Below are 18,319 nucleotides of genomic sequence, written 5' to 3'. Positions count from 1 at the left end.
ACTAACACAAGGGACCACACCTACAGATTGGGTAGGCATAGACTAACACAAGGGACCACACCTACAGATTGGGTAGGCTTAGACTAACACAAGGGACCACACCTACAGATTGGGTAGGTTTAGCCTTAGACTAACACAAGGGACCACACCGACAGATTGGGTAGGCTTAGACTTAGACTAACACAAGGGACCACACCTACAGCAGCAAACCAATCTATGATAATACCTTATTGGTTAAATGAAATCCCCATATCGATACTGTATCATCAGCCTCACACCTTTTTTTTTCTTTTGGAAAATAACCTTGCATTCAATTGCATACAAAACAAAACTATCTCAATAAAGCAGATCTGGACAAAGCTAATCAATTAATGATGGCATATACAGTACATAGTACTGCATTTCATTGTCTGGTACATGTACTCTGCAATGACAACAAAGTTGAATCTAATCTAATCTAATCTAAGGTGCTGGTGAAGTGTATATGTTGTGACGGGGGGAGGAATGTGTGGTGCTGTGTTTTCTGCAAAGGCCAAACAAACAAGTCACCCTTGTTGTTGTCTGTACATTTTCATACTTGGCACGTTACAGTAAGTTACATTCCGTAGTGAACGTTGTCTGACTTAAGACGGCCAAAGAGGAGCTCATCACTCCTCTTTTTGCTTTGTTAACATAAAGGGACTTTTCACTCTGCACTGTGCACTGTCTCCATCATACGTTTACTGTATATGATTCCTGTAAAGCAAAGCAGCCAAAAGTTGTGAGAAAAAAACGAAGCCTCTGGCCTCTGGGCCCCAGGGCTCCGGCTGTACTCTGACTTTGAAAGGGCCCCAGGATGCTCCCATTCTTCAGGCTGCCCCCCAGTCGTTTTGGGTGGGTCCCTCTGGGCGCTCTCATAGCAGACTCCCTGTCTAGTCTGTTTCATTGATGAAACTGGGACAATGTGCTGGTAAGGGATTAGAGCATTTTCTGTGGGCTTTTTTTTCTGGGGCAGAGAATTCAGGATGGACAGAGCACCTTCCACCCCCTCCAAGAAACAATTAAGTGAGCGTGAAGTTTTAGCTTGTCTTGTGCAGAACACGATATACAATAACATGGAATCAGTATCATTAACATTATGAGATATGTCATTATGTATTACTGCATCCTGCACTCTAGAAATAAACTGGTTCTACACCATGTTAGCCATTCAGTTAGGACTAGGGATGGGAATCGATAACCGGTTCCAGTGGAGTACCGTTTCCAAATTGTTTGATGCATCGGAATTGTATCCCTCCGAGGTTATCGATTCCTGTTATCGATGCCGGCATGTTTTGTGCATGCGCTGACAGTTGCGCATTGCAAAAACTTGTGCGTCATGATGCCGTCAAACTCTGAAACTTGCAACAAGGAGTCATGGCGGAGTCGAGGAAGAAACGGTCGACATATGCTCTGAGAGCGCTGGAGCACACCCGAGGTGCTCTCTGGTAATTTGGAAATTCAGAGCGTCCCTGTTAGAAAATTCAGAGCACTGTGCTCTAGGAGCACTGAGAGCGCACACTGGGCACTCTGACTGAAAAGACGGTTTGTCAGACCGTCTGAACATTCCAATCTAAAAATGACGGCGCAAGTTGTTGCAAAATGTTATGGTTGCGGCTTGATTGGTACTCTCGAGAGTATTATTCAACATGCATCTACGTGTAACAAAACAGGTAATAATCATGTTTAGACATGGAATGAATTAACGTTCATTTGAATTGATTTTAAAAGATGAAATGGCAACTTTACTTAACGAGTATGTACTGTCAACATCAATAAAGTTAGCACCAGAAAGCTAGCTAGCGTCAACGTTATGATGGTAATGCTATCATTGGTGTCCGCCATATTTACAGTTAGTTTGTAAAGACCATTCGGAAATTAACTGATTTCAGAGCACTCTTATGTTGAAACAACGTTGAAACCAGAGCAGATTTCCATAGCGTACTGTATTTATGAATGCAGTCATTTGTTTTCCATTATTTTATTTATTTTTATTGATGTTCAAATATTATGTTCAGATATCATGTACTGTGTTCAGAGACTCAAGATAATAAAACAGCTGCGTTGACGCTGAAAACCTGTGTAGGCTTACTTTTTTCCACACCGATATATTTATCAGGAATCAATAATGGAATCGGTATTAATAACATCTTATCAATTCCCATCCCTAGTTAGGACCCCTTCTATTTCATACATTGTCTACTGTGTGGTATGTACTGAAAGTACCCTGGATTTGCGTAGAGTATAGGCTTTTATCTCATATCAGAAAAACTCTTGGGTCAATCAAATTAACAAATAGACATTAAAAAGGGTGTGGTGCAGTGGTAAATCGTGTCACACGAGCATGTGTTCAAAGTGTAAATGCACTGCACACACCCCAGCAATTCTGTAGTCTACTTGAGTCTGTATCAGTCTTTACTTCGATCTCACTCTGTTGTTCTTGACAGCGGGGAAAACTTGGAAGCTGCAAACACTTAAAGCCCTCCCCTGCACCCACAGCTGATTCCACCAGGAGATATATTAAGCAAGTATTTAACACTCCATTAATTTCCCCTCTCACTCCCGAATATCATCAAACTCTCGCATCAATACCACACTGACACCTCCAGAGATTGGTTGGATAGACCGAAGACAAGAGGCTTGTATGTATGAAGTCCTGCGAATCTCAGGAATAGTGTTTACTAATTGCATGCTGGCTGTCTGAAAAATGACCTGGGAGTGTGAGAAGATTACTTCCTGACACTAATGCTTTAATTATATCCTATGTCAATGAGCATGTGCATGAGCAAGGTATTGCATTGTCAAAAATAACAAAATCCTTTTCCAGAGGCTGACCTAAGCTATATTTAATCGTTCCAGACAACAGGAAAAGCACATGACAAGAGTGAAATGCCATCCCCACTGATTGTGTCGAGTTGAATGAGGTAATGGAGCAGGCGTAACATAGTAATGTAGCCATTACAGCAGCATCTGTGCATTTAGCTGTAAGCTTCCTATAATTAACATTTACAGCTGAATTTGTTTTTAGCATTGAAACATTTCAAAATGGGACTGCCCTGTGGAACAAAGCAACATCAGTGGCCAAGCACAACCACATTATATAACTCAAAGAGCAGTAATTATCTATCTCGTTTTCTGAACCTGCTATGTGCCAATAACTACAACTACTAATAACCAATTATATTGATATTACATTTGAATGAAATTGATAACTGAGAGGTCCTGAATAGTATTTAGAGTATTTTAGACATAGCGCTACTGTAGTTCCTCTCATGTCTTACTATTTCCAAAATCTTGTCTGGTTCTGTCTGATAGGCCAGGTGTCACAAAGCTTTGTGACAGTGTAATGCAATTGAAAGTGAAAGTACCTCAGCCCGTATAATACAGTGCCATCAGGATGCAGTCGAATCATACGATTCTTCACTGTCACACCATGCAGGAAGGACTTCTTGTCGTTGAGGAAGTAGGTGTCAGGGAGCCACAGCTGGTCTGCTACACGGTTGTCCAGAGTCAGGTTGAGGTCCAGCTCAGCGTAGGCCAACCGCTTGTCCCGCCAGCTTTGCTGGAAATACATTGTGATGGTGTAATCCTGGGGAAAAAGGGAAAACAGCAAGTGTGATTGAGCTGAACGGCGTTTCAGGTGTGATGTTTATTTCTTTGTGTGTATTTTTTCTTTTCTTTTTTATCAATTGCTCACAAAAAGACAGTATGTGTTCAATAGTAAATAGCACTGTTAATGTTCTTAAGGAGGCTCCAAATGGCACATTACCTGGCTTGTTATATTGATTAAATACTATGCTCAATGAATATATGTACTGTATTATATACAGCGTGCAGCTACAGTATATGTGCATTGTTAAGAAACCTTATAAATAAATAAATACATACATTTGTCATCATTATTCTGTATATTACAGTACACGAAAAATCTATCAAAACCAATAGATTTAACAGGTTTAGTTTAATAAGCAACCTCTGATGACAGTGCAGTCCTTCTGAATTTTGCATGATAAATGCTGCCAATTATTTTGGGAACGTCAGTGTCCAAGTGAACCATAATGTACATCACATTTTATAACCAGACTGAGAGCTAATCGGAGTGGTTATTCAGCTGGACATAAAATGACCTACATTTGCAGAGTCTTACCCTATGAAAAGGGTATTACATATTTTCCATTAAAAAAAAATCGTAATTTTCTTTGGTTTTTGCGGCATCGTGAAAAATAGAATAAAATGAAATATTAACACAAAGAACCTACTGTCCTTTACCTACTGTATGGCTTTCATCTGATTGCAACATCTAGGAAGGCCCACGCCAATAAACCAATCTTGTTATAAAAATATATAGTTTTCTATTGCAAAAACGATGTTATCTGACAATATAGGCAATTTACATAAATATAAATGAGTACAGATTTGTAATGCCATTAGACATTGGATGTTCAGTTTGTGAATAGCTTTCTAAGTTGAAAAATGACACATTCCTTTTGTCTGTATTTTTGTCTGTACACAGGAACCTTTGGCAACCTTCTCTGCTTTGCACTTTATTCTGCCTCCTCAAATGTCCAGGGAAACCAAAATAACATCAAACAAAAACCAAAAGAGTACAAAAGAATCTTCTACAACAACTTCCAAGATGAATAAATCAAAGTGCTACACTTGCTTGCTCATAAAAAGAATGACAACCGCTTCATACATGAGTGACTACTTCCATCAAATTAAAAATAAAATCGGATGTTTCGTGAAACTAGATGAAAATCCTCATGTGACTCCAAATGGTAACGTTGAAGGAAGAAGAAAAAGCAACAACAAAATAGCAAAGCTCCTTTTGCTTCTGGGGGGAGTGAACTCTGTGAGCAACTGTGCCACATTGAATAAGATTTTTTTTTTAAATAGAAGAAAAAAAAGGAGAGTAGAGAGACAGAATGATGTCATTGCTCAGACACCAGCCATATTGTTTTCTTTAAAGACACACAAGACTGAGCCTGATCTCTCCCAGCTCTCTGACCATCACAGGTTATCTAATAGAATCAAGCATAACAGATGCACACCATGTCTTTGGTTATCTAATGTTTGGAAGGGCAAAAAAGACTGACTGAAGTAGTATTACAAATCACATTACAATGAAAGTAATTTGATATCAAGCCATTGTTCGATACACCATGTTTTAACCAGGAGTCACAAAAAGAAAGTCTTGTTGTGACAATGGACAGCAGACTGCAACAATATCTCTTCAACTCATACGACAAAACCACAATCTGATCAGTGGTGGTTCAGATAGTAAGCCGATAGGTAAAGGTATACACAGTAGTGCAAACTAGTCAGCCCAAAAGGTAGAGTTAGTGGATTTGTGTTTACAACACAGGTATATAAGATCATTAATTTACATTACAATATTACTTAAACAGTAATCCCAAGACCAAAGACAAAAGTGGAAAAGTGGGGTTTGCAAATGAATGTACTATAGGTACAGTACTAAGGATTGTAACTCACCATGTTTACTTCTGAGATGGAGTCGATGCTAGCGATGTTGATGCTCATTCCTACGATGACTGGAGGACCTGAGGGAACACAATTAAACCAGTGCAGTCAGACACCAAATTCTCTGAGAAATGACTCACAGAGTTATGAAATAATACATTTTTAGAATCCTGATTATTGTAAACGGGATAAAATACATATAATAACAACATTATCCAAAACTGTCTTCCATCACAGGAAATTATCATTATTGTACTATATGTACCATGGAAAAAAACCTTTATGAAGCTCTTTGTGATAACATTTTATGTGTATTACTCATAAGGCTAAATTTGGACATTTCTAAAGTGGGACATCAGTATCAGTGAATCGGACATTTCCGGAAAACTGTCATAAATGCGTCACTCTGGGAACAAGCCTTCGGTGAGAGCAGAAGACCTTTGATGATAGCTAGAAGCATGATACGTATTACAGTAAGTAAGTAAAAGCATGCCAAAAACACAGTAAAAGCATCACAAGCATGAAGACAACCCTTATCACTTAAAACATCATATTTGTAGGACCCATATCTTTTCCTGATCAGGTCACCCTGTCAGAAGAAACTCGGAGCTCTTCTCATTTGGCATGTGGAAAGTGAAACAATGACCGAAATCATGTAATCTTTGATAATCTCCTCCTACAGTACCTTTACCTCCTTACAAGAAACTTGAACTGACAGATATGTCATGGCGTGTTGACATTCAGCAATTTCAAAGTGAATAAGATAAGGAAATATTCCTTCAGATGCAATAACAGTCATATACTGTGCATCAGTGGCCTGGATTCTACAACAGACAGCAATTTATGTGGGATCAGTTGAAAGAATAGATTCGAAAATAACTATACTGTATGTGCAACAGTGGACTAAAGTCATAGTAAACAGCAGGTCAAACAGGTTTTAAACTACTCACAAATATGCTTACAGTAGGTTCTCTGTATGACTAAAGCCTGGTACACACATAAAGATTTTCTAAATCTTTACAGATTTTTTTTATCTGAGAGAGAACCCACACATGAAGATAACAAATCATGGATTGAACAGTTTTGATCGTATTGTGTGTGGTGTGCTCCGATATTCCCAATACAGCACACCACATACATAAAGATCTGATCTACAACAGTCTAGTAGTTGACAGAGTGCAGCAGCTTGCACTGGGCCTGGTCTTCAAGATTCGCTACACCACAAAGACACCCAAGTACCTGTCAACATACTTCCAAAAAGTGAACAACGTCCACACATACAACACCAGAGGAAGCTCCACGAACCACGTTCAACCGCGTTGCACCACAAACAAGGGGTTAAACTCGTTTGCAAACTATGCAGTAAAAATGTGGAACGCCCTTCCTATAATCTTAAAGGAGTGCAAAACACTGCCCACCTTCAAAACCACTCTCAAAAAACATTTACAGGAGGCTGCAATCCGTAACTGGACCCTCTAAATCAAAAATCAGATTAAAAGACCCGAACTACCCACTGTACATACTTTGTGTTTTGTCCCCCGCCCCCACCTGTGGTGTATGTCCCCACCTGTCCTACCCGCTGTACATACCTGATGTTTTGTTGTATTGTTCTTCCCATGATGGATGTATTTTTATCTTGTAGATAGTAATAGTTATTTGTCTGTATTATCTTGTAGATAGTACTAGCTTGTTTTGTCGGTCTTACATGTAACGATGAATTGAGAATCAAGGACCCCAATTGAAATAAGCCAGTGGCTTTCTTGGGTTTTTATCCTGTTAGATGACCTTGTATGTAATATGTACTTTCATGTACCTACTTCTGCAAATCTTCTAATAAAGTTTTCAATCAATCAATCAATAGTCTCGTCCCCCAAGCCCGAAATCTTGCGTGATCAGGGTAGTAGTACCCTAACTGACCTGTACGAGGCAGCCATGTGCGACAGGGTAAATAAACTGCCGAAAAACTAAAAGAAGAAGACGAGTCAGTCAGCTTCTTGATTGGCTACATTCCATGCCACATCACAATCGGACTCGGGAGTCGCCCACACACAAGAGGATTTTTGATCGTAAATATTGAACACGTTTAATATTTACGATCGTCGGCCCCGACCATTTTCCGAGCAGATTGTCGGGAGAAATTAACTCTTAACACACCTCCCACCACAGGATAATCTTGTAGGCAGGGGTGAAAGTGGTTTGAGTTTCTTACAGGAACTACAGTATAGGCTACTACCCCAACCTTCATCGTTTCATATTGTTCTCCTCCTGCCCCCAGCTTCATGCATCCCTGAACACACACATCGTGGTGTTGGTGTCGAATTTAGAAACACTTTAGGGCTGCCAAGTTTCACCAGAGTTTGGAGTGAGAGTTTTTGGTGGTGGAGCGACCCAAAACTGTGCACGTTTTGGTAGTGGCGGCCCCTCTCTCCCACACAATTATTTGTGCTAGTTTCCTGCAATTTTAAACCAGCACAAGAAATGAAAATAATTGGAACATTTGATAAAACAAGAGAAATTCAGATAATATATCTTAAGTCTTAATAAACAAATACAGTAGCCTACAGAGTCTAAAACAAAATTGGGCCTCATCAAGTGAACTCAACCCCTTGGTCAGCTGCAGAAAGACCCTTGGTCATCATCTTATATACAGTGCATTGCTCATAGATGGCTATCATGTTATACAGTACATACCAGGGTTTTTCCTGGGTCAGAATCAAGCCTTGGAGGTTGATGTTGTGCGCGCGCAGTGCACCCAATTTTTCTTTGAGGGACCCCCAATTGTTGTATTTGTATTGTAAATTGTAATTATTAATAATAATACGATGCGATTTGAAAGTACCAGTAGGCTACCAGATACGTATGCACATATTTTGCTACCAGGGTTGCCAGATGGAATTGACAATTTCCAGCCCAACCAGTCTAAAAGCTGTCGAATCCACCCGTCCAGTGTGACCAAAAGTAGCCCAATCTGGCAACACGGCTTGCTTATGGAAGCATATAGTGGACTAAATTCAAATGTTAATGCAATTTGAGATTGCATTTGCATGTTCCACTTTTGCATGCATTCTTTCAGACAATATTAAAATTCAAATGCAATTCTAATGAGCGTATGTGTTTCCTAGAACATATAAATGCAATTGCTAATCACATTATTGCATAACAATTTTATTGCATTACAATTTGAATATTGACTCAAATAACGCAGGCAAAAGTGGCAAATGAATATGCTATTTTGGGATTGCATAGTCATTTTCACATTAGAATGAAAATTTGAATTTTGTCAGCTACAAAGCGGATGTGTTTACTAGAACATGTAAATGTATTGCGTATCACATTATTGCATTACAATTTGAATATTGACTCAAATAACGCAGGCAAAAGTGGCAAATGAATATGCTATTTTGGGATTGCATAGTAATTTTCACATTAGAATGAACTTTTGAATTTTGTCAGCTACAAAGCAGCGCATGACTTTGAAAATTAAATTTCAAATGGCTTTGCATTATCATTTTAATATTGACAGCGAATGTGCACATCAGGTACATGAAAATGAAAATGCTAATCATTAGAATTGCATTTGAATTTGAATATTGTCTGAAAGAATGCATGCAAAAGTGGAACATGCAAATGCAATCTCAAATTGCATTAACATTTGAATTTAGTCCACTATATGCTTCCATACGGCGCGACTGTAATCCCGGTCGGACTGTCTCAGTGCCCAGTGCTGCCCACCCAACCACGTCGCGTCGGGTCTACTGTAAAGCGGGTTAACATGTCCTTTTCAAAGGTATTAAAATAGACGCAAGGAAACATAACGTCAGCCATGTGTTTCCTTGTTGGAAATTATGGATCGTGAATCGTGATTGCTTCTGCACTCTGCAGCAATCGGATTTTGATTGACAGGCAGCTGCATCTCTTCCCCCAACGGCGTTCCGGCACAGAAAGTCTTGCCGGAACGCAGCACCGGACCGTTCCGGCCCACTTTCACCTATGCTTGTAGGATAATCTTTAGAGCCATCCGATAATCAGGCGTTTGCTGTCCTTGGTCGGAAGGGGGGGGAAATCTGGCCAAAATCGGCCAGATTATCTTAATGTGTGTATCAGGCTTTAGTCAGCCTTTGGTTATGCGGGGTACACACATAAGGATTTTCAGGCCGATTTTCGGATGTCTGAAAACGACAGAAAACGACAGAAAACGCCCGATTATCAGATGGATCTTAACATTTTCCTATAACAAAATCCTGTGGTTTGAGGTGTGTTAAGAGTCAATCAATTGTCAATTGTCAATTGACTCTCCCGACAACCTGCTCGGAAAATGGGCTTGGGGAACGACAGATTCCGGACTCTCTAGTCTCGTTCCCCAAGCCAGAAATCTCGCGTGAACACATCCTTTTAATATTGCCTTTAAATTAAAAAATAATTAAATTAAGATTATGTAATGATTAAAGCTCTTTGAGCCGCAACGTTTGCAGGAAAAGCGCTATACAAATAAAGTTATTATTATTATTATTATTATTATTATTATTATTATTATTATCTAACGTAGTACCCTGACTGACCTGTACGAGACAACCATGTGCGACAGGGCAAATAAAGTGCTGAATAACGAAAAGAAGTCGGCAAAGTGGAAGTCAGCTCGCTTCTTGATTGGCTACGTTATAGTTGGACTCGCGAGCAGGGTTGTCAGATGGAAATGACATTTTCCACCCTAACCACAGTCTAAAACCGCTAATTCCACCAAACAATCTGGCAACCCTATGATTTCTGGTCGTAATTATTGAACACATTTCACATTTACGATTGCCGGCCACGCCCATTTTCCGAGCAGGTTGTCGGGAGAGACAATTGACAATTGACAATTGATTGACTCTTAACACACCTCACACCACAGGATTCTGTTATAGGAAAATGTTAAGAGCCATCTGATAACCGGGCGTTTTCTGTTGTTTTCAGCCATCCGAAAATCGCTGAAATCGCAGAAAATCCTTATAATTATGTGTACCCCGCTTGCGTCAGCCTTCTCCAGATCCTTGCCACAAGGAGTGGTTTACCGTCATTAAAATGAAGGATATCAAAATAAATTGGTTGAGACCTTTGCTCCCATATGAAATAGCAGTTGTCATTGTATATTGTTCAAAGCTAATAATATTTTTGGGTTTAAAGAACTACTGCGTTGAACAATTATTTGAGTGCAGAGTGAAAGAACACTACTGTATATATCCACCTCTATATTTCCATTCATTTCAATAACATGGATGAGGGACCAAAATTTCGGGTTGTTTTTCAGTTAATCATACTTGCACAAATTCAACAGAAAATATGTGTTCGTCAATACATGTGTGCGTATCTCCAATATGTATGTGCATTGTATATTGGCTGAATATTTAAATGCTTTTAAGACTGAAAATATTGTGACATCAACATGGAATCCCATATACATTAATCTCTCAGAAGATTGGTTCACTTCTATAAAAGTGTGAGAGACTGTTTGAAATACTTTCCTTATAGAAGTTGGGTTATAACATAGGTGTTTCACCTTCAAAACATCTGGTGATAATTTATGCAGCGCCAACTTTGGAGCTCAAAGCAAGGACACCCCCCCTCCTCTCACCCCAAATGTTCGCTCTGTGATTTGTAACAATTCCAAAATTTCAGCACAAGGGAATTGTGTCACCCCCACAAGGAACAAATTAGTACCGTAATTTCCCAGTTAGCAGATCACTGAATCATAATGATCAAATGAAGGAGAAAGGAAGTATGACCACAAAACAATGACCAAAAACAAACAAAAATGGCTGAAAGGAATGTCCAACCTTTTGGTGCGGGAATTCATCAAAGGTTCCAGCTGAATGGTTTATTTACAGTCCAGTGCTTAAGCAGTTTTTGAACTGATTTGCTTGAACAGTTAGCTTGGTTTGGTCAGCTCCATCAGGTGGGTTTCATTCATGGAGTCCGAGATTTGTTTATGGGAAACAACCTCCCTGTGGACTTTTGAAATGTCTGGCCGGCCATCAACAGCAATGTTTTCTTAGTTGCATTCATATTTCAGAGCTGGCTTCAAAACACATACCACTACATTTCTGTTGAGTACTTCAATGTTGGGCATTGAACAAAGGATCTCTCAAACTATGGCAGGCAATGGAGGTTGGCCTAGTCACTTAGCCAGCCAAAAGTTGTTCCACCTTCTCTCCACTCTCATAGGTCAAAGACATACTGTAGACATACTCCAAGACATTGCTGTATTCTTAACTCACAGGGGTTGTGTGGTTGTGTGCAGTTACCATAACATTTCAAAAGAAGTTATGTGGAAATTAGTTTAAAAATATTTTTGGAATATTGTACAGTAGATCGCAATATCTCTGTGTGCCATACATTTTGTCCAATGGTTAAAGGGACCGTTCATGAGAGTCTATGGACAAGGACAGACTTCAAACCAGACTTTGTTGTACTGTTTATCTAGGCACTGTCACTAACTGCTAACTGTTAGCATTTCTAACCAAAAACCAATGGAGAGTCTATGGACCCTAAATTACCATGTTTGAAATATGCCTAAATCATCCCAAATTCGCTGAAAAGATTTAATGACTTGAATGACTTGAATGAGATGATACAGGCATGATATTTCAAACATGTTAATTCAGGGTCCATTGTTTTTTGTTTTCAAGATGCTAACAGTTAGAGGTTACTGACTATACCCAGATAAACAGAACCAACATTTTGATTTGAAATATGTCCTTCTCCATAAACAACTTTCAGAGTAGGGAACCAAATATGTGATTTTGTAATTTGGGTGAACTATCTCTTTAAATATTAAGTTCTGAGATATCCTGGTGAAAGTTTTGAGACAACTATGTTGTGTTTCACATTGCAGGAGTGAGTTAAGATGGAAAAATGTCACCCAAAGAGAGGGAGGGAACATTGTGAAAGATGGTCTTGTATGGCTACCATATCTGCATTTCAGAATGCATCTCAATTTGTGTCATTTTTCAAATTAAACTTCAAAACAGTGATTTTTTTGCATCCTTCTCAAATCCATTGCTGTTGTTTATGTGTACTGTACCCACTTTCCTTCCTTCAAATAATACACAGATGACTCCTGCTCAGGCCTTCTCTGAAAAGATCGGACAATTACCATGTTCCTCCAAATACTGGCACTGAAATATTAACCAGCACAGCACTTGACTGAGAGTGCACATCTTTCCTCTCTCTTCTTTTTTTGTAATCCTATTTTCTTCCCCCCTCTCCTCCCACTACAGCTGCTATGTTGACACGGCAGCCCACCTCTCTCTTAAATGCCTTGCAGCTTTGTCATATTCCCTGACCCATCTCTTCCAAAAAAAAAAAAAAAAAAAGTGGGGCCATTTTCCATTGCGCTTTGTGAAGGCAACCAGTAACAATTTTCCCCAGAGATGTCAAAGTACATTCGTTCGCTAGTTGTAAACACATAAGCACCAAGATCTCTCTCTCTCTCTCTCTCTGCTCACCCTGCTTCAATGAAACAGAGGGATCCACTTTGCCGCCATGGCTTTCTCAAAATAAAAGCACTTACCTGCAGCTGCACTTTGCAAGCTGAAAGGAAACATCGCAATAGCACCGTCAAATTCTCAAATGTCTGTTTCTATCAATTCATGGGTTCACATTTTGTACATAATTTGGAGATAATGTTGGAAGTATTTGTCCAAACAATAATATCAGATTTCACGCAAGATTTCACGTCAGAGAATTGAGCCTGTATGTGTACGTGTGTGTGTGTGTGTGTGTGTGTGTGTGTGTGTGTGTGTGTGTGTGTGTGTGTGTGTGTGTGTGTTAGATGGGCGAACACTGATGTCCAGAGCCAAGCCCCAACTACTACCCTGCAATTATCACATCAGAGTATGTCAGCACTTTCCAGTGCTTTCCCAATAAGCTGCCTCTAAGCCACTGACTGCCGTGACCTGATGCTGTTTGCCGACATCAAACTCTGACCTGATATCCCAGGGACTACTTCCAGCAGAGTCCGATAACTCACTGGGTATTGACGTGGCACGTTAAAGGAGTGTTGGTTATAATAAAAGAGTCTTTAATAAAGTCAGACTTCGACCAAATCTGCATCCAACATTCAGGCACTTTAGTTCATGTAACAGATATCCTGATCTTTGATTGTCTGCCAGGCTCCTTTCCTCTCTGATCTCAGCACATTCCCCAATGCCAAACAGGGCACAGCCCTTAGAGGAAGGAAACACATTCTCCATTTTAATTTAAATCTAAAACACAGGAAGAATGGATATTCTTAATCCTCGGTTTGCACTTGTTTATCCCAAAGTCTTTGATTTTTGGCTTTGGCCATGAACATCTAACTCAGCTATTGACAAATGTGGGTGTGGTCCTAACCATGGAGCGAGCCAAAAAGCTTTGTAAGTGTAAAGCGGCTGGAGCCTTCAACTTACAGCCAGCACTACTGACATTAAAGGTACAGTATGTCGATTTTAAAATTTGTGCTTTAAGTGCTTAATGGCCATTATAATTTGATAGCGATCAAGGAATAAGATCACTTGATCAGCGAGGAGTCCACACAAGGCACTTTCTAAAATCTGGTGTACATACACATTTTACAACTTGTTTGTTCACAAGGATATGCACATATTACAGTAGCTGTAGATGTATGTTAGAAAACTTAGCATATTTATGTTTTTAAATTGTCAGTGTGGCCAAAGACGGCAGGAAAAGTGCTTCACAAGCAACAATCTGCAATTTGACAATACACCTAAACATCAGCCCCAACACATACAGCTGAGGGATGGGTTTGGAAAAGTGTTACCACTCTCAAATTCATAGACAGAACTTTGGATGCAAGGACTGATGACTGGCATTGTTGAAAATCCCCAGGCCTCCCTCCCCCACAAGGTTGAATCCCAAGGTTTAGGCATACAAAACAAGACACGCTTTTCCGATTTCTCATGCACCCACAAAGCAAAGAAAGAACAACGGCCGTATGTATAATGTCACTATCAGATTTGATCTGTGGAATTTGGGCAGAGCAAAATGTATAGTGTGGGCTGTAAAAAAATCAACTGTTTCAAACTATTTTGTTAGTTAAAAACAGACAAACCATATGAAAATGGAGGTTATCGATTCCTCTTATCGATGCTGCCATGTTTTGCGTATGCACTGACAGTTGTCCGACGTCTGAACATTCCAATCTAAGTTGTTGCAAAATGTTATGCTTGTGGCTTGATTAATACTCTAGAGAGTATTATTCAACACGTACAGTACAGGCCAAAAGTTTGGACACACCTTCTCATTCAATGCGTTTCCATAATTTTCATGACTATTTGGTACATTGTAGATTCTCACTGAAGGCATCAAAACTATGAATGAACACATAGGAATTATGTATTTAACAATAAAGTGTGAAATAACTCTAAATATGTCTTATATTTTAGATTCCTCAAAGTAGCCACCCTTTGCTTTTTTGTTGTTAATAAAATATATAATAATAATATGTGTTAATAATAATATGTTATTATATATATATATATTTAATATTATTATTATATATTTTATTAACAACATTTTTTAATTTTATTAACAACAAAAAAGCAAAGGGTGGCTACTTTGAGGAATCTAAAATATAAGACATATTTAGAGTTACATCATTCCACATGTGTTCATAGTTTTGATGCCTTCAGTGAGAATCTACAATGTAAATAGTCATGAAAATAAAGGAAACACATTGAATGAGAAGGTGTGTCCAAACTTTTGGCCTGTACTGTATCTACATGTAATAAAACAGGTAATAATCACGTTTATACATGGGATAAATTAACTTAACATTTGAATGAATTTCAAAAGATGAAAATGGCAAGTTAGTTAATCTACTGTCAATATCACTAAAGTTAGCAACAGAAAGCTCTCTAACATCAACGTTAATGTTACCATGATAAGGTAAATTTGCTGACCGCCGTAAATTTGCTGAGCTGCCTTTCAGTGGACTCGTCCCCATATGGATGGTATTGCGGCCAGAACGTTTGACCACACTCTTACTGAGGGTAAATATCCTATGCTAATAGGATGCTAATGCTAATAATATTAGCGCCACGCAGGCAGGTTTAGCAGATTTTTTCTTTGACTAAGGAACCCTAAATGAAAACTAATGCTGCACAAATATTCTCCCATTTCATCCATTTTAGATGATGACAAACAGACTGTTGCTATAGATATCTCTGAAGCTACAGCCAGCTGCTCAAGCTCATTTTATTTATGTTCAAATATTATGTTCAGATATTATACACTGTGTTCAGAGACTCAAGATAATAAAACAGCTGTGTTGACGCTGAAAGCCTGTGTAGGCCTACTATTTTTCCACACAGAAAATTGATCAGGAATCGATAAAGAATCTATCCGATAAGTACAATTGATAATGGAATAGGTATCAATAACATCTTATCAATTTCCATCCGATAGAACTCCCATAGAGAAATCATTGTCTCAATCCGAAGTTAAAGATACAACAGAGTAGTCTAGCCCAAACATGACGTGTGTTTACATTCCCTTGTAAACATCGTAGTAAGACTGCCTTGTATTATAGATTGTGATGGGGTAAGACAGTTGTACAGTATCTAGTTCATGAGGCAACTATCAGTAATATTCTTCAAGAATCAATGGGCATATACCATAAATATATACTATATATACTGATTTTCCAAACACTGCAGCAGAAATGACAGATTGTGGCTTTAATACCAATACTAACGTCAATACCAAAATCTTTCATAAAACTTGACACTGAACACAGAAAATACATGAGAACATTCGTGAATATATTTTTGGTCAAAGCATAATCAAAACGACACGCCATATTATGACAAACATACTGATACTGTGCCTTGCATTGCATGCCATTGCATCAAGCATGAATCAAATATAGGTTCGGGCAGTAGACAAGGAAACATGTGCTTGTTTGTCCCCTCAAAGCCACAGCAGACTGAATCCTCCCTGATCTTCTGACCCTCACCACTACGTCTCCTAAAGACACCCGCTTTCCCCGCTACTGTGTCCCTAAGAACTTCTATTGCCCCCCTTGTACTGTTTCTCAGTTTCTCCAGTAATATATAAAAATAAAAAAATAAAAAAAGTTTTAGTAGAGAGAAGGTTTTTCCTTCTATCAGTGGCCCCGGGCCCGAGCTAGAGTACTCTTCCTGCAACGAATAGTGGACTGCTGATTCACATGCTTAGTATTCAAATGTATTGATTGTAAGTCGCTTTGGAATAAGGCGTCTGCTAAATGCCAAAAATGTAAATGTAAATCTCTACCTTAGCTTTGTTTGACATTTCCCCTCTACTTATTTTGGGCTTTTGGGCTTCGCTGAGCAGGTCCATTGCAGCCTCAAAAGTTTATTCTTTTGCACAATTTTACACTCAGCAGCCAGGTGGCCCCATCATCTGTGTACATTATTTTAAATGACAAATGTAAAGCAGGTGGCATCTCTGGAGGTGCTGACTCCATTCAGACTACTGTCACTCTCCCCCAAAAGTTGAGATTTTCTCAAACAAAACAGTCAGTAGAGGGTCTACGTGATATGCTCCATGAAAAAGCTGATTTTATTATCGGGAGTACCGCAGATAGATGGAGGCATTTTATGATTGGTTTCTCTTTGGGCCAGCAGTCCTCCCTTACCAGATGTTTATCCATGATACTGCAATTCTTCTCTCATACAGGTAAAGACAATAATAATGATCTTAAATAGTTTAACAGTAGGGGGGTTAGGGAGGAATTGGGACTCACTCAGAGAATCTATCTACCTGTACACGTACAGCTTATATACATTGGTAATACATGGTATATAGAAAGCTCTGGCTTTGCAGTGAGTACGTATAGCAGGTCTTTTAGATCTATTGTCCTAATTCTCTTCAAAGGGCTGAGAATGGTCATGGTGTTGAGATGGCTGTTGGGGATTTCATTGTGACGCTAAGAGTGTCAGGACTTCCTTAAAACCAGAAAGCTTCACCTCCCACTGTGCTGTACCTTAAATATGCACACTGAGGCAATAGCACAAGCTCCCACGTCCCTCGACGTAATCTCTGCTCCGATTCAGGCGTTTGCTAGATAAGGGCTGTGTGATACCTAACAATGCTGCATTTGTAAGAGTATGGATATATACAGTGGAGCAAGGTTATTTGAAGCATGTCATATCACACCACCAGTCATTTGAAGGTGGAGATGATGCAAAGACGTTGTGGATAATAAGGATGTTGTTGTTGCACTTTGGTATTTGCCAATTCTATGTTACACTGGAGTAATTGCATTGTTGTGAGGTTTGCGTTGGTCATGCTATTCCATGGATGCAGTCAATTGCACACGGAAAACAAATTTGCTGGATAACGCCATTGCAAAGAAAATACCACTCTGGCTCAGATATATATATATATATATAAAAAATCTAATAATCGACTCATTGCTTAGCAACAGAGGGTTCCATGGCAACTGCGCAGCATTCTCACTATAACATTACAAGGGAAGCACAGTGCTTTACATACATAGTGTTGAATCTGCACTCGCTGCCATGAAAGCTCATTTTTGAGACAATAAACTAAGATGCTATGTTACTCTGCAATGCTTCCATTGTATGCAATGTTACTGTGCACAGGGTAGCCACGATAGCCAAGGTGCCAATGTCTATGAGTCATGCTGTATACTCAGTATAGGAGACATCAGTAGAATGTGCTAAGGAAGGAATAGTTTAACATCATTCAAGCCTGATGGTGCCTGTTGTTCTTGCCATTTGAAGCATGTGGTGGTGGAGGCTCTGAATCATAATTCATGGCTGCCATATTTATGCCT

General features: G+C 39.2%; 1 protein-coding gene across 1 annotated transcript in view; it reads right to left on the bottom strand.

Annotated features, from left to right (window-relative positions):
• Positions 1-18,319, bottom strand: part of gabrb4 (gamma-aminobutyric acid type A receptor subunit beta4) — a gene marked incomplete at both ends in the record, with an annotated part of 36,544 nt that overhangs the window by 7,135 nt on the left and 11,090 nt on the right. The window contains 2 exons of the mRNA XM_080528448.1: positions 3,387-3,607; positions 5,512-5,579. Coding sequence (XP_080384574.1) covers positions 3,387-3,607; positions 5,512-5,579 — 289 coding nt within the window. The remainder of the gene's footprint in view (positions 1-3,386; positions 3,608-5,511; positions 5,580-18,319) is intronic.

The sequence above is a fragment of the Nansenia antarctica genome (genome assembly GCF_963989245.1).
Source record: "Nansenia antarctica genome assembly, chromosome: 4".
Classification (NCBI taxonomy): domain Eukaryota; kingdom Metazoa; phylum Chordata; class Actinopteri; order Argentiniformes; family Microstomatidae; genus Nansenia; species Nansenia antarctica.
The sequence above is the reverse complement of the archived record's forward strand: the minus strand, read 5'-3'. Positions and strand labels throughout refer to the sequence as shown.